Here is a 25630-nt window from a genome sequence, read left to right on the forward strand (position 1 = left end):
AATGAACCTTCCGTGCAAATTATATTGTTTTGCTTTTATTTTACGATATTTAAAGCTTTTATAAGAAAAATAATGCTAAATGTTTGCTTTATTAGTACTATTTGTAATATTTTACAAAAAAGATATTTAAATTTTGAAATTAACCAAATTATCCTATTGATTTAGGCATCTGGTGCTTTCGCGCCCCCACTGTCTCCTTCTCTAGTCACCTTAGTTATTCACTTAAGATATAACTACGAATAATTAATGTTTCATGCAAATGTTTTGGTGCAATTATGTTTTTGTATAGACATCAATGAATAAATAAATAAAAATCGTATTTATTTAGTTAGTATTAGTTAATTAGTTGTGTTTTTCATTAATTTTGCTGTAGAAAATGAAACATAATACACATTTTGCTTTTTTTAGTAATAGTATTTCTATTATCTCACAACATTTGAAATTAGCAAAATGATCTCATGTTTTATCCGTGCAGGTGGGGATTTTTTTCCCTCCACTGTTTCCTTTTCTAGCCATTAACTGTTATTGTTGTAAGCTGCTTCGCCCTTTAGCTAAATTTTGGATTTTCGGGTTCCTAACACTTGACAAACTCGATCTTCTAGCGTCTATCGCGTCCTGCTAAAGTTAGCGTCTAACACCAGCTCTGACCAACTCCTGCTATTGGCTCTTTTCAGCTGCTTCAGGTGAATCCAGCCTGCTCAGTCTTATGTAGCTGCTGGCAACGTTTATGTCCCGTCGCTGGCTAAAATTGGTTATTGTGTCTCCTTCGAATGCACACACCTCAGTTCAATTATGAGCTACTGCATTTTCTAGTGGAGAATTTATACTGCTTAAAAGAACTGCACTGTTTGGGGTTGCAACCCATTATCCCCAGTAGATTTGCTGAAATCTGTTGCTGTTGTGTCATGAATGGCATTTTTTCCCCCTGTTCCTTACAGTTCATATGAACGGCACTCGCACGGACATGTTCTATTATCCCCGGTCAGCGATTGCTGAGAACTGGGGCCAGCTCACTGCATTTTGGTGCAGGTCGCTGAAATGAGCCTTTGTAGCCTGCTTAAAAGAACTGCAATGTTTTGGGCTGCATCCCATGATCCCCGGTAGATTTGCTGAGAGCTGTTTCTTTTGTGTCATGAATGGCAGTTTTTTTCTCCATGTCCCTTACAGTTCATATGAACAGCACTCGCGCGGACATGTTCTATTATCCCCGGTCAGCGATTGCTGAGAACAGGGGCCAGCTCACTGCATTTTCAGTGCAGGTCGCTGAAATGAGCCTTTGTAGCCTGCTTAAAAGAACGGCAATGTTTTGGGCTGCATCCCATGATCCCCGGTTGATTTGCTGAGAGCTGTTTCTTTTGTGTCATGAATGGCAGTTTTTTTCCCCATGTCCCTTACAGTTCATATGAACAGCACTCGCACGGACGTGTTCCATTATCCACGGTCAGCGATTTATAGTCTGGTAAATACTGTATTTTTCATTATTTTTTTATGCTTAGTGCAAGAAATACAGGAACCAGTTCACGGAGGAGAAGAAGGCGGTGTATGAAGAAAAACTAGAGGCAAGCGAGCTTTTCAAGGATAAAAAGTCGCTCTACCCGAGCAGGTACCCTCATTTTTGTTTTCCCGACGCATAAGTCAAGATGCTCATTTTCTGTTTTTTCTTCTTCAGCGTGAGCCAGCCCTTCAAAGGAGACTACCTGGAGATCAGCAAGAACCCCAAATACCAGAAGCTCAACAGCAGCGTGGAGGAGAAGGTTCTGCTGGCCGACGTGGTCAACAAGATAAACAGGGCCAACGGCAAAGTAAGAAATGGTCTCCGAGGTGGTGTGAGACATTTTTATCGAATGTTTACCGCGGGCCACCACTAGGGGGCCAGTCGCATCCTCCTGCTGACCAAGAAGAACGTTCTGCTGGCCGACCAGAAGACGGGCCAGGTCAAGGCCAGCGTGGCCCTTCCGGATCTCAGCAGCGTTTCCGTCAGTACGCAGAACGACGGATTTTTCGCTCTCAAGCTCAAGGAGGTGCCTGGCCGTTTCTCAGATTTTATACGATATGCGCATTTCCAGAATATTTATACGATTGTTTACACAAAAATTTTATTAAGTTCTTTAAAGTCATGTCTTCACAATGCCACTAGTCACCAGGGTTGGGTAGGGTTACTTTAACTAAATTACTTTCAATTACTTTTGGATGACTCCAAAACCAAATATGCGAATAAAAGACGAAAAAAACTAAATATGAATCAAATGATGACTCACAACACGTGGTAAGCTTTCTCTCCTGGCTTTGATTTCTTTGATCTCCGGCAAAACGAACATAAAATGCGACAGAAACAAAATGAAAATAAATCCAAACAGCTTGCCAACATCATTTTTGCCGTTCCGTGTATTCCGTTACTCCCCAAGCCTGCACAAAATTGAGTCATTTTATTCCTATTTAGTTTCTTTTGTCTTTTATTAGCATATTTGGTATTGGAGTAATCCAAAAGTCATTGAAAGTAATCCAGTTAAAGTAACCCTACCCAACCCTGCTAGTCTCCGCCTCATATCACTGAAAAACCTTAACCTTTGGGGGTTAAAGAAATGATTACCATTTCACAATGTATCCATCACAGAAACATCTCAATCAGTCTAAAACAAGACACCCGAAAACTCTAAAATCGGCATAGCTCACCTATAAACTATCCTGGAAGTCCACTTATGATCCTATTCCCTGCTAATGAGGTGTGGTTGCATTCACCAATGTCCAGTGAATCCAACCGTGTCAAATATTGACTCCAAAACACACGAAAATGTCCGCAGATATTAAAAAAAAAATCCGCCTAAAAGCATTCCTGCATCATTTGACAATCTTGGTTGTAAGCCGTTTGTTTAGCTTTATAACTTCCCTTATAGCTAGCTCAGGAGGTAGAGCGCTCGTCTTGGGATCAAGAGATCGCAGTTCGAATCCCGGCTCCTCCGTGTTACATGTCGAAGTGTCCTTGGGTAAGACACTGAACCCCTAATACCTCCAATAAGCAGGTTAGCGCCTTACATGGCTGCACGGCCGCTATTGGGAAATGTGAAGCACACTGTAAAGCGCTTTGGGAAGTCTTGACTTGAAAAGCACTATATAAATGCAGATCATTTCATTTTCATTTCATTTCATTAAAAGTAAACCGACTTTTCAAATTACTTCCGGTATAGCCGTAAGCCTCTGATACTTTGATTGACACCATTTTTGGCCAATTACAAGCTTTTTTTCACAGTACTTAACCTGTGACGACCTATGAGGGCCTGTATTGAAAAGAAAACGATGTCATGACCACTTTGCTTCAAAATCTTGACCGTTTGAAATGTGGATTGACACGTTGGTTAGGTAATGAAATTCCCCAAATAAATGTTGACATATCTCTGTTGTTTATTCAAGTTACAGTTGATAGTAAACGTGCGCAAAGCCAATAGTGATTCATTTTTACGCGGCTTTATTACACGCAAGTGTGTACAATTATTGATTGACTTCTGGAAAGTAAAGTCAAACATTTACAACTCTGTCACAATTTCAAATATATCAAAGATTAAAAATGGCATTTGTAAATCGCAGATATATTTGTGAATCTGCAAAATACATGATTCAGACCATATTTCTTCTTTTGAAGGTAATGGAGAAATTGGAAAATTGCCTTTGGAAGTCCTTTAAAAATTCTTTCATTTGGCCATGAAAAAGGTGTACGAACCCAGATCAATGCCGCGATACAACACACATTTTATTAACGAGTTTTCCTTCACCCAAAGAGTGTTCCTGTCTGTTCTTACCTTGATCGGATTTTTGTTTTTCCGATGTGGCGGTAGGGCTCCGCCTCGGCCGTCAAAGGGGACTTCTTGCTGAGCAGCGAACACTTGATCGAGACCATCACCAAACTGCACCACATCGGCTCCACTGCAACTCAAGACGGCCAGAGACTCTACATCGACATCTCCGATGAGTATGTTGAGACTGCGATCCTTTATCCCTCGTCGTCTCACTTTTTTCTGCTCGATTATTTTGCCTTAAAAAAAAAAAATCCTTATTTCCTACTTTGACGCAACATAGTATAGATCTGGGGTGTCAAACTCATTTTAACTCTGGGGGCACACGATAGAACAAACATTCTGTCGGGGGCCGGACGAGTAGATTAAAGAAAAAGAAAAAGAGAGATAAAGAAATAAGAGAAAAGGGGGGGGGAAGGAAAGGGCAGGACAAAGAAAGAAAAAGAGAGGGAGGGAGAGAGCGTGAGAAACAAAAGATAAAAAGTTGTGAGAGAGGGGGGAAAAGAAAAGGAGAGGAAGAAAGAAATCCAAAGAGAAATAGAAAGACAGAAGGAGAGAAAAGAGAAAAGAAAGCGGGAAGGGTATGAAGAGAGAAAGAGAAAAGAGAGAAAAGGGAAAAAAAGGAAGTTTGAGCAAAAGAGGTTAAGAGACACAGAGAGAGAAAGAGACAAAGAGCAACAAAGGAAGAGAAAAAGAGAGACAGAGAGTGAAAGAGACAGAGACAGAGTGGGAGAAAAGGGGGGGGGAAAGAGAGGGAGAGAAATAAATACAAGTACAGTGTCTTTGTTGGAGGCACCTGTCTTTGGCAACATCAAAGCAGTAGCTCAGGAGGTAGAGCGCTCGTCTTGGGATCAAGGGATCCCAGTTCGAATCCCAGCTCGTCCGTGTTACATGTTGAAGTGTCCTTGGGTAAGACATTGAACCCCTAATGCCCCCAATAAGCAGGTTAGCGCCTTACATGGCTGCAAGGTCGCTATTGGGGAATGTGGAGCACTTTGTAAAGCGCTTTGGGAAGTCATTGACTTGAAAAGCGCTATATTAATGCAGATCATTTCATTTCATATTTCAACCTGCAGCTTGTTTTTCTCTTGCACTTCTCTGAGTGTTGTCTTGCGGGCCGGATTCAATCCCTTAGCGGGCCTGTTTTTTTTTTTTTTTTTTTTTTTTTTTTTTTTTTTTTTTTTTTTTACAAAAAATGCTTAAAATCTTTCTAACATGTTTTGTCAGCTGATTATGGCCGAACTCTCCCGTGATTTTTTTGAAATAAGCTCTCCAGTGCCTCTCGCTCAATATGAAGAAGTAGAGAGGAGACACGGCCAAGATATACTATTACTACTATAGAAAATAAAAAAATATGTACTAATGAGGAACGTCAATGTTTCTAATATTTCTAACAAGTAGTGTCGACTGATTATGGCAGAGCCCTCCATTGCCTTGTACACATTTTGAAGAACTCAAGAGGAGACACGACCAAGTTGTGCTACTACTTTTACAAAATATGTTCTTCAGAGAAACATAAATGCTTAAATTTTTTCTAACATGTTTTGTCAGCTGATTATGGCCGAACTCTCCCGTGATTTTTTAAAATAAGCTCTCAAGTGCCTCTCGCTCAACATGAAGAGGTAGTGAGGAGACACAGCCAAAATATACCAATACGTGTATAGAAAAAGAAAATATATATACTAATGAGGAACGTCAATGTTTCTAATCTTTCTAACAAGTAGTGTCGACTGATTATGGCAGAGCCCTCCATTGCCTTGTACACATTTTGAAGAGATCAAGAGGAGACACGACCAAGTTGTGCTACTACTCTTACGTTCTAATGAGGAACATAAATGCTTAAAATCTTTATAACATGTTTTGTCAGCTGATTATGGCCGAACTCTCCCGTGATTTATTTTTTAATAAGCTCTCCAGTGTCTCTCGCTCAATATGAAGAAGTAGAGAGGAGACACGCCCAAAATGTACTATTCTATAGAAAAACTAAATATTTAAACTAATGAGGAACGTCAATGTTTCAAATTTTTCTAATAATGTGTCGACTGATTTGCGCTCAGCTCTCTGGTGCCTCGCGCCTATTATAAAGGGGTAAAGAGGAGACACGACCAAGTTGTGTTTTTTTTGTTTTATAGAAAAATATATTCTAAAAAGGAACATACAGTTACGCTTGGTATCTTGGTAGTGTGCGTGTTTTTTTTCAGTTGTATCGTGTCTAAAATAAATAGTCATGGTCCTATTTGGTCGTTTTTGTTTTCATGGTGAGTCCTGGTTCCCATCTGGGTGTTTTCACAGGTTCCTGGTCCAGTTCAAGCAGGACAAAGTCTGCGTCAAGTTCGTCCCGGGAGCCCCCAAAAACGGCAACGGCGTTTCCTGCAAGCGCAAAAACAACCGACTGCTGGAGGTTTCCGTCCCGCTTTCCGCGTAGGACCCCCCCGTCTCCGAAAAGGACTCCAAACCCCACCCGACACGTTCGCCTTTTTTTGTTTTCCCGTTCCGTCTCGCGAACCGGTCGGTGTGGTTACAGGAAGGAGGGCGCGCTTGATTTTCGATTTTGGTAGAACCAAAAAAAAAAGTAAGATTTCTCATTTTTCTGCTAGATTCTTGAGAAAAGACTAAGCACAGTGGGCTGGTGGATTGTGGGTAATGTAGTTTGTTCTCTTGATTTGAATCCGGACGTGCCAATGAAGAGGCAGAAAAGAAGCCCCTATTTCGTGTTTATAATTAATAGCGTTGCCAAAATGGGGTCGTATCTGCATATAGGCGCCGAACACACAATTTATTTTATATCAATTTCTCGATTATAATCCATGCCAAGCTTTATTTAATCAGCAACAAAAAGACGAGACGGTACCTCAGCGCCCCCTGCTGGCTCCATTCCAATTCTGAGCTTTCCTGGTTTTTCTGTGCAATATTTTCTTATTTTTTTTCAGCTAAGCAGTTTTTGACAGCCTGAGCTGTGTGGCCTTTGCATGGACTTTCTTCTTCACTTTTCAATTAAAAAGTAAAAAAAAAAAAGATTTTTAAAAAAAAAAAAAATGTTTGGATCTTTTTCAAATATCGCTTGAGCTTTTATTTCTATTTTTTTCTGAAAATAACCAAAAGCAGCCGCACCAAAATTCCCAGTGTGAGATTAACACCAAAAAATTGTTAATTTTCATCTAATATCCCTCATGTGAATTAATACTTTAAAATTGTTCATTTTTTTTGAAGTATTTTTCTCTTCAGTGTCCGTTTTTGAAGTATTTGGAACAACATCTTGTTAAGTGTGATAAAATAATAACACTGAAAAATGTTAACAGACACGGGTGTTCATTTTTTTCTTTCACTAAAAAAGGTTGTATCCTTCTCAGATTCAATTTAGGCAGTTTTTGTCGTTTTTTTGTTCGTTTTTGCTCAAAATAACCATACAGACGCATAGCAAAAAATCCTTAGTGTGAGATTAACACTAGATATTGTTAATTTGACTCTTCAGTTTAATTATGTTATCAGTAAATCCGAATTTGGCACTCTAAAGCAAAATTAACACTGGGAAAATGTTAACACTGATAGGTGTGGATGACTATCAACCTTTTCCTGGTGTAAATTGTTTTTTGAAGAAAAAAAAGAAGGTTGCATCCTTTTCGGATTCAATTCAGGTAGTTTTGTTGTTTTTTTGTTTTTGCTCAAAATCTGTATTTGACACTCTAAAGCAAAATTAACACTGTGAAAATGTTAACACTGATCAGTGTGAATGACTATCAACCTTTTCCTAGTGTAAATTGGTTTTTGAAGCAATAAAAGTGGCTGCATCCTTTTCAGATTCAATTCAGGTAGTTTTTGTCGTTTTTCTTTATTTTTCTTTTTTGCTCAAATCTGTATTTGGCACTCTAAAGCAAAATTAACACTGAGAAAATGTTAACACTGATAAGTGTGGATGACTATCAACCTTTTCCTTGTGTAAATTGTTTTTTTGAAACAAAAAAAAGGTTGCATCCTTCTCAGATTCAATTTAGGCAGTTTTTGTCTTTTTTTTCTTTTCTTTTTTCCCGTTTTTGCTCAAAATCCGTATTTGGCACTCTAAAGCAAAATTAACACTATGAAAATGTTAACACTGTTGATTACTATCAACTTTTTCCTAGAGTAAATTGGTTTTCGAAGCAAAAACAAGGTTGCACCCTTTTCTAAATATGGCTCAGGTATTTATTTTCCCGAGATTAACCAAACCCTAAACTGCCACACAGCAAAAATCCTTAGTGTGAGATTAACACTAGAAAAGTGTTGATTTGACTCTTATTTGGAGTTAATTTTCTTTTGATTCGGTTTTCAGTAAATTATCGTTTTTTGGCACTGTAAAGCAAAAGTAACAAGGATTGAATGTTAACACTCATGGGTGTGGGTTATTTTCAACATTTTATTGTGTTAATTTGACTCTTTTCAGAGTTAATTTGCGGTCACCTAACAGTGTCAGTTCAAGTGTTTGAACAACATCTATTTAGTGTAAAAAAACACTGAATGTTTACACTCATGGGTGTGGATTAAAATCAACATTTTCTAGTGTTACTTTTTTCTCTTATTGAACGAGACTAGCAGCCACGCAGCGAAAATCCCCAGTGTGAAATTAACACTATAAAAAAAAATGTTCATTTAACTCTTCTCCAGTGTTAATTTTGATTTCACGAGACGTCGAAGGGTTGTAGCTGTAAGAAGTGTTTTAGAGACATTTAATCCACGAAAAACAATTATAAGCATGTTAAAACTTAAAACAACATTTTTTGGTGTTAAATTAACACTGAATGCGGTTGATTTCATGAGGTGTGTTTTTTCTTCATTTTTTCAGGCAATAAACGATGATTGGCATGATTATTATGATGTTGATGATATCCCCGTACTTTTCGATGTCCGACTTTTTTTTGTGGGCGGAGCTTGCATCTTTTTTTTTCCTTTTTTTTTTCCTTCCCCAGTGTCTTGTGGCTTCAGCTGCTTTTTGTGCCTAACGGGAAAAGTAAAATTGTTTTCCGAGACAGAACGCGGAAGTGTTCCGATGTAACTTATACAAGCAATCTTTTGATAAAATAATAAAGATCGGTCATAAATCATTGGTGTTCGTTGATATTTGTGTCTTTTTCCCATTGGACAGGAAGAAACGGGGTTCGTATGAGTGCTTGAAATCCTTGATCATGCTTGAATATCAATGTTGCGCATTTAAGGTTTAAAAATCGCTTTAATTTAGAGTGAAGTGATTGTGAAAGCTTGAGATTGTTGCCATGTTGCTTAGATTATGTGTTAATGTTTGAATTTCAATTATTTTGCATTTAAGGTTTAAAAATTGCTTGAATTTAGAGTGAAGTGATTGTGAAAGCTTGAGATTGTTGCTCAGGTTATGTGTTAATAATGCTTGAATTTCAATTATTTTGCATTTAAGGTTTAAAAATCGCTTGAATTTTGGGTGAAGTGCTTGTGTAAGCTTGAAATTGTTGCCAGGTTGCTGAGGTTATGCGTTGATAATGCTTGAATTTCAATGTTTTTTGCATTTAAGGTTTAAAAATCTCTTGAAATTTTGGGTGAAGTGCTTGTGTAAGCTTGAATTTGTTGCCATGTTGTTCAGGTTATGTGTTAATAATGCTTGAATTTCAATTTTTTTGCATTTAAGGTTTAAAAATCGCTTGAATTTTGGGTGAAGTGCTTGTGTAAGCTTGAAATTGTTACCATGTTGCTTAGGTTATGTGTTAATAATGCTTGGATTTCAATTATTTTGCATTTAAGGTTTAAAAATCTCTTGAAATTTGGGTGAAGTGCTTGTGTAAGCTTGGAATTGTTACCATGTTGCTTAGGTTATGTGTTAATAATGCTTGAATTTCAATTTTTTTGCATTTCAGGTTTAAAAATCGCTTGAATTTTAGGTGAAGTGCTTGTGTAAGCTTGAAATTGTTGCCATGTTCCTTAGGTAATGTGTTAATAATGCTTGAATTTCAATTTTTTTTTGCATATAAGGATTCAAAATCAGTTGAATTTTGGGTGAAGTACTTGTGTAAGCTTGAAATTGTTGCCATGTTGCTTAGGTTATGTGTTAATAATGCTTGAATTTCAATTATTTTGCATTTAAGGTTTAAAAATCGCTTGAATTTTGGGTGAAGTGCTTGTGTAAGCTTGAAATTGTTACCATGTTGCTTAGGTTATGTGTTAATAATGCTTGGATTTCAATTATTTTGCATTTAAGGTTTAAAAATCTCTTGAAATTTGGGTGAAGTGCTTGTGTAAGCTTGGAATTGTTACCATGTTGCTTAGGTTATGTGTTAATAATGCTTGAATTTCAATTTTTTGCATTTAAGGTTTAAAAATCAGTTGAAATTTGGGTGATGTGCTTGTGTAAGCTTGGAATTGTTACCATGTTGCTTAGGTTATGTGTTAATAATGCTTGAATTTCAATTTTTTTGCATTTCAGGTTTAAAAATCGCTTGAATTTTAGGTGAAGTGCTTGTGTAAGCTTGAAATTGTTGCCATGTTCCTTAGGTAATGTGTTAATAATGCTTGAATTTCAATTTTTTTTTGCATATAAGGATTCAAAATCAGTTGAATTTTGGGTGAAGTACTTGTGTAAGCTTGAAATTGTTGCCATGTTGCTTAGGTTATGTGTTAATAATGATTGAATTTCAATTATTTTGCATTTAAGGTTTAAAAATCGCTTGAATTTTGGGTGAAGTGCTTGTGTAAGCTTGAAATTGTTACCATGTTGCTTAGGTTATGTGTTATTAATGCTTGAATTTCAATTTTTTGCATTTAAGGTTTAAAAATCAGTTAAAATTTGGGTGATGTGCTTGTGTAAGCTTGGAATTGTTGCCATGTTGCTTAGGTTATGTGTTAATAATGCTTGAATTTCAATTTTTTGCATTTAAGGTTTAAAAATCAGTTGAAATTTGGGTGATGTGCTTGTGTAAGCTTGGAATTGTTGCCATGTTGCTTAGATTATGTGTTAATAATGCTTGGATTTCAATTTTTTGCATTTAAGGTTTAAAAATCGCTTGTATTTTGGGTGAAGTGCTTGTGTAAGCTTGAAATTGTTGCCATGTTGGTTAGGTTATGTGTTAATAATGCTTGAATTTCTATTTTTTTGCACTAAAGGTTTAAAAATCGAAATTCATCCAAATTTCTATTATTTATTTGAAAAAAGTATGTGCTAGCAGCAAGATAGCGACTTTATTTTAGTCATCAAAATACGGTTTTAAAAAAAAAAAAGATCGGTGCTGGATTTCTTCCTTTAAAGGTACTGGAAAAATTGTCCTTGAAAGTGCTTGAAATTGGCTATGTAAAAGGTGTACTAACCATTTTGATGTATTTTTTATCCTAAAAGTCGCTCTTTCTTGGTCCCTTTTTTTGTCCCAGTGAGGCCTGATGTTTATATTTGTCAACCAGAACTTTATTTTCCGGTCCAGCTCTGCAAGATGAGAGCTGGGGTTCGGGCGACCCCGGGGTCCGGCAGCCGTCCAGATGTTTCCCTTCACATCTGGGATGACTTGTGGACAACGGGTCCTCGGGGACACGCTTCTAAAATTAGCAGGGCAACTATTTGGGCCCTTGTTACAACTCGGTTCCCACCGTTGAGGAGGGGGAAGCTGCATGGGAAAGGAAGGAGGGGACTGTTCCAAGTCTGGGACCCCCTCCCCTTACTAAGGTCCAGAACCAGGGTTGGGTAGTGTTACTTTAACTGGATTACTTTCAATGACTTTTGGATTACTCCAATACCAAATATGCTAATAAAAGACAAAATAAACTAAATAGGAATAAAATGATGACTCACAACACGTGGTAAGCTTTCTCTCCTGGCTTTGATTTCTTTGATCTCCGGCAAAACTGACATCAAATGCGACAGAAACAAAATGAAAATAAATCCAAACAGCTTGCCAACATCATTTTTGCCATTCCATGTATTCCGTTACTCCCCGAGCCTGCACAAAATTGAGTCATTTTACTCATAATTAGTTTTTGTCTTTTATTAGCATATTTGGTATTGGAGTAATCCAAAAGTAATTGAAAGTAATCAAGTTAAAGTAACCCTACCTAACCCTGTCCAGAACACACAAGGGGTAGGAGTTCTGTTGGACCCAGAAGAGGTCATTGTTCAATTGGTAATGTCTGTGTTTTAGCGGCATCTGGTGGCAATGAAATGGCATTAAACCAGAGGTGTGTAGTTACAAGTTACAGTTACTTGAAGATTGGGGACATGATGTACTCTTGGGAGTATTTTGTACATCATTACACTTTCAACTTTTGCTTGAGTATATTTCTGAAGAAACGGCACTCTTACTCCGCTACATTAGGCTACGTTGAGCCCGTTACTGAAAAGATTCAATCACTCCATGTAAATACTCTCATTTCTCCCGAGTCCTACGCATGTTTTCTTCTCAAGCTCTTAAAGAGGCAGCGTACTAGGACCTTAGCTTAGCCTTTTGGCTGAGAGTAAGTGTCCTGGCTCCTAGGCTTTGTAGCGTATTATGAACTGACCGATAACGGATAATGGATAATGAATAACGAAGATAGAACAATAACCCTTAAAAACCCCACATACCAATCAGGGGGCTGTGTGATCGACCATGGAGCTTAAATGTAAAAGGAAAAAAATAACTTAATGTGATTCAATTTACCTTTTCAAAAGGTGGCCATTTTGTTTTTTTAAGATGTTTTAATGCACTGTTTTGTTACCCTGGGAAGAGGCAATTGATGCACCTTCAAATTTTTCCAGTCTTCAAAATAAAATCACATCAAATACGCTTTCTTAATTGCATCTTGTTCCACGGACAGACTGAGGAGATCATTTCTTCCTCACGCCATGAGGCTCTTTAACGCCACCCGAGGAAGTAAAAGCCCACAATAAAACCTCAAACCGACATTTGCATATTACCTGATTTTTATCACAGTGTGTATTATCTGTAGCACTATTTAAATACTATAGCAACACGTTATATTGGGTATTTATGTATTCTATTGCTTTAATTTAATATTTTTATTTTTCAACATAAGGATACTGGTGGATGTGTGAATTTCCCTACGGGAATGAATAAAGTATCTCTTTATTTCCTCCTTTCTTTCTTTCCTCCTTTCTTTCTTTCCTTCTTTCTTTCTTTCTTTCTTTCCTCCTTTCCTCAATTAAACATTCTGTAATTCAATAATGAACTTGATACAACAGAGTAGTTTGTCATTTTTTTGCGGGATGTGCTGCACCCAACTTTATTTTGATGGTAGAATATGTTGTGTTCTTTGTGTGGCTTTTAATTTTTTGCCTATCCTGACAAATTTGTATTATTTATTTTTGGTCCAATATGGCTCTTTCAACATTTTGGGTTGCCGAAACCCCTGGGCTAGCTTGGTGTTCTGCCTGCAGAGCCTGTTAAAAAGAAGTACTTGTCCTTCATTTATTTCTTTAATTTATACTGTAGCATAATAGTATAAATTAAACGACTTGAATTAACCTTGATTATTTATTTTAATCTAATAAAATAAATAATTTTCCGTTGATTGGATGAATTTTGATGATCTGATTGCATGGTTTTAAATATATAAGACGTTGGTACAGTGACTCAGTACTAGAGTCCTTATTTGGATGAGCACGTTTTACACTTATTCATAAGAGTATTTGAGTAACAGTTTTTGTCATGAACCAGAACGGGATCAGGACCCAAACGCGCGACGTTCTCACACAAGCCTTTCATTTTACTGGAAATGGGGAGTCATGCACGTTAGGCAGCGTTCTGGCGTGGAAAGACCGGAAGCCAGAGACCGACGAGATTGCCCGAGCAGATATCGGACAGATTGGGCCGATACCAGACAGGACGGGACAGACAGGATAGATAATGAATCAGGATATCGAAAAAAACGGGAAACTTGACGAGAACGAAAACTGGAGAAAATAATCAACAGGACAAAAATAGACTGAAACAAAACTGGAAACCGAAATTAAACAGGACAAAAATAAACGGGAACAATACCGGACAGGAAATACCAACAGGACAGAGTCAGAACCCATGTCTTGGGGGCAGAGGTTCGTTGAAGGACTGACCAAGGAAAAATGAGAGCACTGAGCTTAAACAGACTGAAAGCCAATCTGTTCATGAATCGCAGCTGGCGCCACACGGGCGGGGCCAATTGGGCGCCATGGCAACCGTGACAGTTTTGCCTACTCTAACCATCTCTGCATTAAACACATGGTTTATAGACAGGGTTTCAAAATAATTTCAGACCTTAATTCACCAGTGTCAAATGTATGGCCCGCAGGCCAAATACTGCCCATGACATCATTTGAAGCGGCCTGTAAGAAAATGAGAGAAGCACAAGAGTAAAATGATATCATTGTGCCAAACAGTGACGTGCAATTGTATACATGTCCACTTGAGGTCGCCAGGCGCCACTGCGGCTGTATTTGCCGACAGGCATTAATCAACCAGAAAACATTGAGGGCAGAACTTGAAAGTCACAAACGGGCAATTATGAAAAGTACACGATTAAAAAAATAGCACATAGGTGTCATGCAAAAATTTAAACATTTACCTCCTTTCTATTATTTTAAATCTAAAGAGCAAAGTTCCTATATTAAGGCAAACATTTTCATTTCAAGAAAAAAAACCTTTAAAATCCATCCATTGTCTGCACCGCTTATCCTCAGTAGGGTCGCGGGAGTGCTGGAGCCCATCCCAGCTATATTCGGGCAGTGGGCAGGGGACACCCTTTACAGGTTGCCGGCCAATCACAGACAACCATTGACTCGCTCGTTCAACCTCGGGGAACATTTGGACCGGCCAATAAACCTGACATGGAAACCCATGCAAGCACGGGGAGAACATGCAAACTCCACACAGGAGGTTCGATCTCATGACCTCGGAACTGTGCCGCACACGCACTAACCACTGCCCCGCCGTGCTGCCTGCCATTAAGATCATTAAATTCGTGTTTGTGTGCCGCTATGGTCACTTCAGTGTCTTTGAGTTAAATTAACTCGTGGAAGTTTATTCAAATGTTCTTTTTTTTTTAAAAGAGGGGGGGAAACATTTGTGATCAAATCTTGCATCCTTGAATGATAATTTTATTGTGAGCCTCCAAAAAGACCCCCAACCCCTCCAGGTAAGGCACACTTCTTCTGCCATTAATGCCATGAGTATGATTTTTTTTGTCTACCCCCAAGCTAAAATGAGTATGAAACCCCTGGGTTAAGCTTTTTTTTTTGTTTTGTTTTTAAGGATATTTTCCTAATCTAAAATGAGTATGACGCCCCTGGGTTAATCTTTTTTTGTTTGTTTGTTTTTAAGGATATTTTCCTCATGTATTTGGAAATGTAGACATCATATAAATATTCTGGTTTTATTTTTGGACTTTTATATTTCTAAATACTTTTTTATACTGTTCATATTCTAGCTATTATTCATTATTGACTTTCTTACTGCTGTCACAAAATAAATGTCCCCATTGTGGGACGAATAAAGGACTATCTTATCTTTATTGACGTAGAAAATGTTAAAGTAATCTGCTAGTTGAGACAATGTTGCTAATTCAAGCATTTTTGATATAATTTAAGTGTTAAAAATTCCACTCGAAGTAGTCTATGAAAACGGCTATTTTTCGATTATTTCTATGTTACGTAATGTTACTTTGTGACCACTAGAGGGCGTCTTAAGACCTCATCGACGGTGGATTGTTCTTTTTTTTTCATGAATTTTCGCCCTAGATTTATTAAATGTATTTTGCTTATTTTTACTTAAATTGTGATGTCCCTCTTATAACAGATAAAAGTCGATTTTTTTTTCGCTCAAAATTTTAAATAGATTCAATCGATTCTGATATTTTCACTGAAAATGTATTTGGCGCAACCTTGTGGTAGTATATTAATATTGCAGGTTTTTAGTAAAAGTTTTATCAAGCATAATAAAGAATGATATTAACATTTGAATGAAGCTGAAATCGTTTTATTTGGAAAAACTCACAATAACTGATTACGCAGTGTTACCCTGTGGCCGCAAGAGGGCGTCCTAACTCTTATTTAAACCCGGCCTATATGACATACTTTTGTTGGGTTAGGGTCCTATTTTTACTAAAATACATTCATCTTCTTTTATAACCGAAAAAAATCAGTTTTTTCTTTGAAACGGATTAAAAACCAAGGCAGTTATTTTTGGACTTAAAACGGAGATAGGGGCTTGCATGAAAACCCAAGAGTATGGAAGCCCAAAGGTGCCAAAATTCATTCCATATCAATTTAATTGATTAGCATATGATTAAGTGATATGGATTTTCATTTTTAAAATATGGTGTAATTATTATGGAAGATGTACTTGAAATTCTTATAATTATTTCAATTAAAATTGTTATTATTGTAACGGGTGTAATAATAACTTGTTTTGTAGAAATTCCTGCTGAAATATGTTTGTGTATAAGTGTCCTGCAATGACCAGTCCAAAAGCGCCACCTGCTGGTACGGGGTAAGGTTTAGTTTAGCCCCCTGGTGTCTCAACCGCATCAAGCTTTCTTATTCCACTTTCATTTCAAAAGAAACAGCTAGCCTCTTTTTTACACTGACAACACTCAGAGAAGCGCAAGAGAAAAACAAGCTGCAGGTTGAAATACGTCCACTTGATGTTGCCAAAGCCAGGTGCCTCGTACAAAGACACTGGACTTGTATTTATTTCTCTCTCTCTCTTTCTTTTCCCACCCCTTTTCTCCCACTCTGTCCTTTTCACTCTCCCTGTCTCTCTTTTTCTCTTCCTTTGTTGCTTTTGTCTCTTTCATCTCTGTGTCTTTTTAACTTCTTTTGCTCTAACTTCCTTTCTTTTTCTCTTTTTTCTCTTTCTCTCTTCCTACCCTTTGCGCTTTCTTTTCTCTTTTCTCTCCTTCTCTCGCATTTCTCTTTGGATTTCTTTCTTCTGCTCCCTTTCTTTTCCCCCTCTCTCACGACTTTTTATCTTTTGTTTCTCACGTTCTCTCCCTCTCTCTCTTTTAATTTCTTTGTCCCGCCCTCGCTCCTTTTCCCTCCCTCTTTCTCTTATTTCTTTACCTCTTTTTCTTTCTAATTAATCTACTAGTCCGGCCCCCGACAGAATGTTTGTTCTATCGTGTGGCCCCCGAGTTAAAATAAGTTTGACACCCCTGGTTTAGCCTCTGATTTAATGACCAATATCCGCTTTCCGGTCATAAAATCGGAGGTTAAACTAAACCTTACCCCATACCAGCAGGTGGCGCTGTTGGACTGACCATTGCATATTTCAGCTGGAATTTCAACAAAACAAAAATTATTATTATACCCGTTACATGATTATTAAATACTAAAAAATGAATATCCATATTATAACTGCCCATTATTAAGCCAAGTATTTTTTGTCAAAACATTTTTCTTTTTGGTTTGTATTTATTACTTTAACGGTTGTTTTATTCATTGAATTTCTGCACTTTTGGACTTCCATAGATCCCCCAAAGTGTTTTTAATGACTATTATTAAATAATTGATCGTTTTAGTCATTTAAGTTTGACACTCTTGGGCTCACGTAGTTGAGTGTTTTTTCAAATTGTGATTTTTATTCATTACATGGTTGTTTCAAGACAGCATGGCGGCGCAGTGGTTAGAGCCCGCGGCAGTTGGCGCCAAAGGATCGGGCATAGCTGAGTTACATCAGTAATCATGACAAGCATATTTTTTTTTCCTGGTTTCCCTTGAAAAAAATAATTTTCTTAATGTGCACATTCTCTTTATTACTTATTTTAGGTTTTATTTCTCAGTATTTCCGCACACTTTTTCCCACAAAAATAGGCTTTTGAAAAAATTCTGAATATTACTTTTTCACTTTAAAAAAAGATGTATTATTACATTGTATTTATGTTTTCAATACTAAAAACGGGACAGGTGGGAGTCGGGGTCGAAAAAGGCTTGCGTAGAGCCAATCAGAACTCGCGGCGGTTGGCGCCAAAAGCTAGCTAGATTGCTAATATATATATATATATATATATATATATATATATATATATACATTAAATTTATAAAACCCATAAATTGGATGAACAATGAAAAGATGAATAAATATACTTGCTTTCTACATGAATCGATTTTTATTCTGTTCTTGTAATTACCTAAAAAGAACAAGAATGGATATATTTGAATTTCTAAAATAAAATTATTTTATAAACACGTTATTACCAGGTTAATGAATAAGATAGGGTTGAATAGACTCAGGCAGCACGGCGGCGTAGTGGTTGGCGCATGTGCGGCACAGTTCTGAGGTCATGAGATCGAACCTCCTGTGTGGAGTTTGCATGTTCTCCCCGTGCTTGTGTGGGTTTCCCTGGGCACTCCTGTTTCCTACCACATTCCAAAAACATACATATCAGGTTAATTGGCCGGTGCCCTGCGACTGGCTGGCAACCAGTAGAGGGTGTCCCCTGCCCACTGCCCGAAGATAGCTGGGATGGGCTCCAGCACCCCCGCGACCCTACTGTGGATAAGCGGTGCAGATAACGGATGGATGGATGGATTAGTCTCCAGGATGGGCCCCTTGGCCAGATTTTGGAAGCCAACGCGGTCCCCGACTTCAAATAGTTACCCGAAGATAGCTGGGATCGGCTCCAGCACCCCCGCGACCCTACTGAGGATAAGCGGTGCAGATAATGGATGGGTGGATGGTTGTTTCATTCATTGAATTTTAGCACTCTTGGGCTTTTATACACAGTATTCAAAGAGCTCATTTATTCATTTGCAATTTAATTTTCAGTCTTGGGTTCCTATAAATGTATTTTTTCTTTAAAACTTCAAAAGGCTGTATTCTTTGAAGGTTATGTTATTCATTCAGTTTTGGCATTCTTGGGCTTCCGTAGCTGTTTATTTCAAAAAGTCGTGTTTATTCATCAAATTGTCCTTTTATGTCAGGACCAGAACAGAGACAGAACCCACTTGCGTTGCGTTTCTCACAAGTTTTATTGGAAGAAAGCGAAAGGGTTGCGCCCACGATCCAGTGATTGCTGGACGCCGGAAGCAGGTCGCTCCGAACGCGGAAGTGGATCTTCCGTGGCGAGCGATGGCGGTGTCAGGAACGGAAAAACAGGTCAGTACCCGGGACAGGAGAGCCTAAACGTGGTCGGAAACGAGTCGCAAGCCAGGAAAGGAGAGTAGACGTGGTGGGGGACAAAAAGAAGTCGAAAGCCGGGACGGGAGAGTAGACGTGGTCAGGATCAGGTCGGAGCCGGGGGACAGACGGGAGCAAAAAACGGGACAGGTGTGAGTCAGGGTCAAAAAAGGCTTGCCTAGTGTTAACTGAGGTTCGCAGACTGACTGACAAAAGGGGACAGACAGAAGTGGGTAGAAGCACTGATCGGGAGTCCGAGGCAGTTGGCGCCAAAGAAAAAAAATCCAAATGAGCATAATCATGTGTTGGACATATCGTAATGCCCCTCGAAGATCAACGATGCACTCAGTTGCCGATTAAGTCTCGTCGCCAATTTATAACCAAATAACGTTTGCACCAGAGCTACTGTTGGTCGTTACTCACACCGTTTGCATGAACACACAGACTGACTCCATAGCACGAAGCTTCCATAATTGTCGCTTCCGCCCTCCCTCGCCACACGTCCTTTCTTAAAGGGACCATGCATCAACACAAACAACCGCAACTCAAGTGACAGACATTACACTATATAGAAATGGATAGAATTGTTTTCTTTTTATTGACACTTTTAATCTTTTCGCCTTGAGATCTCCCTCTCATTTTGATCATGTCGCAATTTAGTTTTCCAATAGTTTCTACCAGAAAAGCCTAAAGATCTGTTGAATCCGGTCTAGCTGGTTTGTCAGTTGAAAATGAATGTCTAGTTGGGCAAACTCAATGTCAAGGGAAAAAAATGAAAACGTCTGCACTTGGGTCTTTGCATTGTGTGTGAACGTGTGTCTAGGGGGGGGTAGGAGGATGTTGGGGGGGCTCCTCATGAGGACATTGATTTATGACCGCAAGTGTGTGGCCGGACACACTCAATGGCTTCATCAATTTGTAGCCATTATCACATCAATGTAGGGCAAAGTGGAGGGAAGGGGTGAGGGTCTTGGCGGTTAAGGGGGAGGTGAAGGGTTACAAAAAGAAAAATAAAGAGAGAAAGAGAAAGAGGCTTGGGCGCCATCTGTGGATTGTTTAAAAAGCTTATAGGAGTTGTTTCAGGTTTTCTTTTTAAATGTTTTAATAATGATAATAATAATCAATGTTTTATCTTGTTTCCTCAAATAGCCGAGAACCAATTTGTCATTTTTCCCCCGAAAATAATTGATTAGTTTATATCTATCCTTATTTAGTTTACTGGTATTGTTTTTTTTCTTCTTTTAGAATATTCTTAGATTTTTTTATGGTCTGTCTCTTTAAAAAAAAAAAAAAAAAAAGCGTGTACTCTTAATTTATTCTTACTTAACTCATTTTGAATATTATTTGTCTTTGTTTTTTATTTATATTTCAGCATTGTCAGGACCGGAACGGAGACAGGACCCACTTGCGTTGTGTTTCTCTCAGGTTTTATTGGAAGAAAGAGAAAGGGCTGCGCCCATGGTGATTGCTGGATGCGGGAAGCAGGTCGCTCTGAACGCGGAAGTGGGACTTCCATGGCCAGCGATGGGTTGTAGAGGACAGAAAAAACAGATCGATAGCCGGGACAGGAGAGCCAAAACGTGGTCGGAAGCGAGTCTTAAGCCAGAATAGGAGAGAAGATGTGGTCTGGGGACAAAAAGAGGTCAAGAGCCGGGACGGAAGAGTAGACGTGGTCAGGATAAAAAACGGGACAGGTGGGAGTTGGGGTCGAAAAAGGCTTGCCTAGAGATAACTGAGGTTCGCAGACGGACTGACAAAACGGGACAGACAGGACTGAGTACAAGTACTGATGGGGAGCCAATCAGAGCCCGCGGCAGTTGGCGCCAAAGGATCGGGCATAGCTGAGTTACATCAGTAATCATGACAAGCATATTTTTTTTTCCTGGTTTCCCTTGAAAAAAATAATTTTCTTAATGTGCACATTCTCTTTATTACTTATTTTAGGTTTTATTTCTCAGTATTTCCGCACACTTTTTCCCACAAAAATAGGCTTTTGAAAAAATTCTGAATATTACTTTTTCACTTTAAAAAAGATGTATTATTACATTGTATTTATGTTTTCAATACTAAAAACGGGACAGGTGGGAGTCGGGGTCGAAAAAGGCTTGCGTAGAGCCAATCAGAACTCGCGGCGGTTGGCGCCAAAAGCTAGCTAGATTGCTAATATATATATATATATATATATATATATATATATATATACATTAAATTTATAAAACCCATAAATTGGATGAACAATGAAAAGATGAATAAATATACTTGCTTTCTACATGAATCGATTTTTATTCTGTTCTTGTAATTACCTAAAAAGAACAAGAATGGATATATTTGAATTTCTAAAATAAAATTATTTTATAAACACGTTATTACCAGGTTAATGAATAAGATAGGGTTGAATAGATTCAGGCAGCACGGCGGCGTAGTGGTTGGCGCATGTGCGGCACAGTTCTGAGGTCATGAGATCGAACCTCCTGTGTGGAGTTTGCATGTTCTCCCCGTGCTTGCGTGGGTTTCCATGTCAGGTTTATTGGCCGGTCCAAATTGTCCCTAGGTGTGAATGAGCAAGCGAATTGTCTGTCCCTGTGTGCCCTGTGATTGGCTGGCAACCCATTCAGGGTGTCCCCTGCCCACTGCCCCAAATAACCCCCGCGACCCTACTGAGGATAAGCGGTGCAGATAATGAATGAATAGACTCATTTTACCCGAAAAGCACAAAGACCCAGCACTGGTGAGCTATTTTCGTAACCGCGTAACTGATCAAATTGGAGACCCCTACCTTAAAGCATTTGAACAAGGGGGGTGTCGACTTTGGAACATCGTCCGTGGTTTTTTTTCTCTTTGTCTTCTTTTTTTCGGGCGCGTGCGATCCCAAGCAGCTGCAAAGGCGACAAGGATAAATAAATAGCTTCTCACACATCATTAGCTTCTTATCTGACAACATTAGGCCTTGCCGAGTAGCGACGTATGCGAAAAACAGCGTGAGAATTTGCAGGAAAGTATAAACGCCCCCCCACTTCTTTGCCCCCTCCTAATTAGACAGAGGTGGGAAAACTATGGACCGCGGGCCACGTGCGGCACGTCGGGCTTTTTCATCTGGCCCGCCAAACGAAAACGGCAATATATATCATAGTAGAGTAGTACAATTTCTTTCTTTTGGGGGGGGTGTGACACTGTCCCCATTGCCTCTTTGTGTGTCTACGACCAAAATACTTCTACAAAATAATATAAAACTAAAAATCAAATAAAAACTGGGGCCTAATTCATTATTTCGGTTTGATTCTCTTAAAAAATACCATAGGAGTACTACAGAAATACTACTACAGTTAAACTCTTATACAAAAATACTACGGCAGAAATATTACAACTAAAATACAGCTACAGTCATATGAAAAAAATACTGAAGAAATACTGAAAAAAAACTACCAAAAAAAACTGGAAATGCTTCAAAATTTCTACAGCAATACTACAAAAATACCAACGCACATAAAATTTTCATACAAAATACTACTACAGAAATTATTACAACAGAAATACTACAAAATAACTGCCGTCATACTAAAGATACACGACAAAAATTCTGCTATGGAAAAACTAGAGAAATATTACAGAACTACAACAGAAATGACACAAAAATACTACTAAGGATATACGAAGAATTAACACTGTATTTAAAACAATAATACAAAAACTGTCATGGTTGCCATGGCACATAATTGGCCCCGCCCGTGTGGCGACAGCTGCGGCTCGTTGACGGATTGGCTTCCCCTCTATTCAAGCTCAGTGCTCACACTCACCCTTTGACAGTCCGTCAACGAACCTCTGCACCCGCAAGACGTAGGTTTAGACTCTGGACGGTTTCCTGTTGGTGTTTCCTGTCCGGTATTGTTCCCGTCTATTTTGTCCTGTTTAATATCGATCTCCTGTTTCGTTCCCATCTAGCTTGTCCTGTTTAATTTCGATATCCAGTTTTGATATCAATCCTGACTGTCCTGTCCTGGTATCGACCCCATCTGTCCGATATCTGCTCGTGCAATTGGTATCAATCTTGTCAGCCTCGGGCTTCCTGTCATTCCACGCCAGACCACTGCCTCACATCTTCCGCCCAACGATCGCCGAATCACTGGCGTTTGGGTTGACGTGCATGACTGCCCCATTTCCCGTAAAATAAAAGCTTGTGTGAGAAACGTCACGCATTTGGGTTCTCTTCCTGTTCTGGTTCTTGACAAAAAGACTACTACAGAAATATTACTTCTGAAATACAACAAAAATACTACAAAATAACTACCATCATACAACAAAAATACTACATATATGCTACAAATATTCTACTATGGAAATACTGCAAAAATATTGCAGAAATACAACAGAAAAGACACAAAAATAGTACAATGGAAATACAAAAAAATTCCACTGCGGAAATACCACAATAATAAAACTACAGTAATACTACAAAATGAAACAGAAATATTACAAAAATCTTACTGTAGAAATACTACAGAAATACTAAAAAGATAACTACTGTAATACTACAAAACTAAATATGAAATGAAGTGCTTCAAACAGGGACTTAATATATTATTTGCTTTAAATGTGAAATATATATATGCACGAAATACAACATTATAATATCTGCATGTATATTTAAAAAAAAAAAAGGATCAGTCTCCAGGATGGGCCCCTTGGCCAGATTTTGGACCCCAACGCAGCCCCCGACTTCAAATAGTTGCCCGGCCCTGAAATGAGATAAGAGGTGACGGGGACTAAGACGATTCCGGGCTAATCATTTCTCATCGCTGAGCTCAATTTGGCTGAAACTTCGACAGAAGGCTGCGAGAAAGAAGGTGTCGTTTAATGGCGTCCGGGGGGGCGAGGCTCAATTAGGGGGATTGGAAACATAAACTTCGACCCCGCCTGTCGCCACCCTCTAGTGTTGTCAGGACCACATATATCACAAAGGGACGGACCCCACCCCTTAAAATCTGTCGACTAGCCTTTAGAAAATTCCCCCCAAAATGAACCCCAAGGTAAAAGAAATATTGAATTATTTGGAAAAAATCCACAGGGGTGTTTGGGCAACAAATGAACAGGAAAAAAAGGGGACCTAAGATTGAACCTTGTGGCAATATTAAAATGGGCCATAATTTGATTTTTTTAAATTTTGTTAGTCCATATTGTGCCATTGTATGGCTACAAAAAATATTGAAAAGAAAACTCGGAGAGGTCCAGGCAGCAAATGAAATCCAAGATGTAAAAAGGACCTAAGGTTGAACCCTGTGGAACTCTATATGATTTAATTGGGACATGAATGGGAATTTGTTTTAGTCATTTTGTCCTCAGGGATTAAGAGAGGAAATATTGAATTATTCAAATGAGTGTTAAGCAAAAAAGAAAAAAAAATGTGAAAAAACAAACAAGAAATGCTAGCTTAATTGGAGATAATATTGAACCTAGTGGAAATCCACAAGATTAAGCCATAAATGTGAACTCCACAAAATTGAATTGGGCAGCAAATGTGATTTTTTTGTGTTGGTGCTTTGTGACAATGAATGGACAGAAGACAAATTTAACTATTTAAAAAATTGCCAAAGAAACAGGAAAATCCCAAAAAAAAACAAAAAAAATGCGCGAAAAAAGGGGACTTGAGATTGAACCCTGTGGTACACCACAAGATTGAATTGAGCTGTAAATATGAATTATTGTTATTGTTTTTGAAATATTAAATTATTTAGGAGTGTTGAAAAAAAACCCAAATCCCTCAGAGAAGTTAATGCAACAATCGAATGCAAGAAAAAGAAGGGAAACTTAGATGGAACCCTCTGGAACTCCACAAGATTAAGTTGGCCCATTAATGTGAATTTTTGTGGTAATTTTGTGACAACTGATGGATCACTATAATATTGAATTATTTAAAAGGATATTGGGGAAAACAACCAACACCCCTTAGAGAGGTTCAGGAAACAAACCAAATAAAAAGAGGGGACCTAAAATCGAACCCTGTGGAGCTCCCCAAAATTGAATTGGGCCGTGAATGTAGATTATTAGATTATTTTGCTCAGTTTAAGAAATATTTTCTGCCTAAATTACAAGAAAAACATACAAATTAAGCACAAACATGGTATCTATTTTTTTCCCAATTTAGGATACAAACAATAAAAAAAATACAAAATCAGGACTACGTGCAACACAGATAGCAAATACGAATGTCCAGGCGTGCCCCGCCCACTCTGTATGATCGGCCACTATCCAAATTGAAGAATGCAATTCACAATGACATCATCTGTCCCGTGTGACCTTTCGTCCTTCTCAATGTCGTCTTCCTCATTTATGTTTAGATGATGTCGTTTGAGTTACGAGTAAACCGCGTATTTGATTAAATCCAACAATGGTGAATTGGTGGGCGTGTCCCGGAACAAGCGGGCGTGTCCTGGGGGCCTCTAGGCTAATTGGACGTGCCCCGTCGTGACAGATTGGAGAGAACGATGAGGGCCAGATGTAAATAGTAGGCGGGGCTGACAGAAGGACGGGCCAATTAGCAGCTTCGGGGCCAAGAAAAGTAAAAAAATAAATAAAAGAGGCGAGAATTTGATTCCAACACTAACAAGAAACTGTCCTACTTTGGGACGGATGAAAATGTGGAGTTCCTCAGGGTTCAATGTGAGGGCAACTATTCTTTTTTCAAACAGGAAGAAGAATGTGCGAGTGGATTAAGAATGACTGTCAATTGCTTATTTTGATTAGCTAGTTTGGCATTGTCATAACAAAAATTAGACTAAA

The 25630-nt window shown here is 38.5% G+C and overlaps 1 protein-coding gene and 1 long non-coding RNA gene across 6 annotated transcripts in view; one reads left to right on the forward strand and one right to left on the reverse strand.

The window, feature by feature from the left end:
* The window catches only part of myo1b (myosin IB), a 141067-nt gene extending 134079 nt beyond the window's left edge, over window positions 1-6988 (forward strand). For all 5 annotated transcript variants that reach the window (XM_088352384.1, XM_088352385.1, XM_088352387.1 and 2 more), the window contains 5 exons: window positions 1497-1603; window positions 1670-1802; window positions 1869-2021; window positions 3831-3964; window positions 6081-6988. In XM_088352384.1, coding sequence (XP_088208510.1) covers window positions 1497-1603; window positions 1670-1802; window positions 1869-2021; window positions 3831-3964; window positions 6081-6213 — 660 coding nt within the window. In that variant the 3' untranslated portion in view covers window positions 6214-6988. The remainder of the gene's footprint in view (window positions 1-1496; window positions 1604-1669; window positions 1803-1868; window positions 2022-3830; window positions 3965-6080) is intronic.
* On the reverse strand, window positions 3802-21802 carry LOC148352546 (uncharacterized). Its single transcript, XR_015852651.1, has 3 exons — window positions 21633-21802; window positions 14000-14067; window positions 3802-4027 (listed from the first exon to the last, which is right to left on the reverse strand). It is a non-coding gene; the product is annotated as an uncharacterized LOC148352546 (long non-coding RNA).
* Between the last annotated feature and the right edge of the window lie 3828 nt (window positions 21803-25630).

Source organism: Urocampus carinirostris, chromosome 14 (genome assembly GCF_059441175.1).
Source record: "Urocampus carinirostris isolate Australia breed hairy pipefish chromosome 14, RoL_Ucar_1.0, whole genome shotgun sequence".
NCBI classification, from domain to species: Eukaryota; Metazoa; Chordata; class Actinopteri; order Syngnathiformes; family Syngnathidae; genus Urocampus; species Urocampus carinirostris.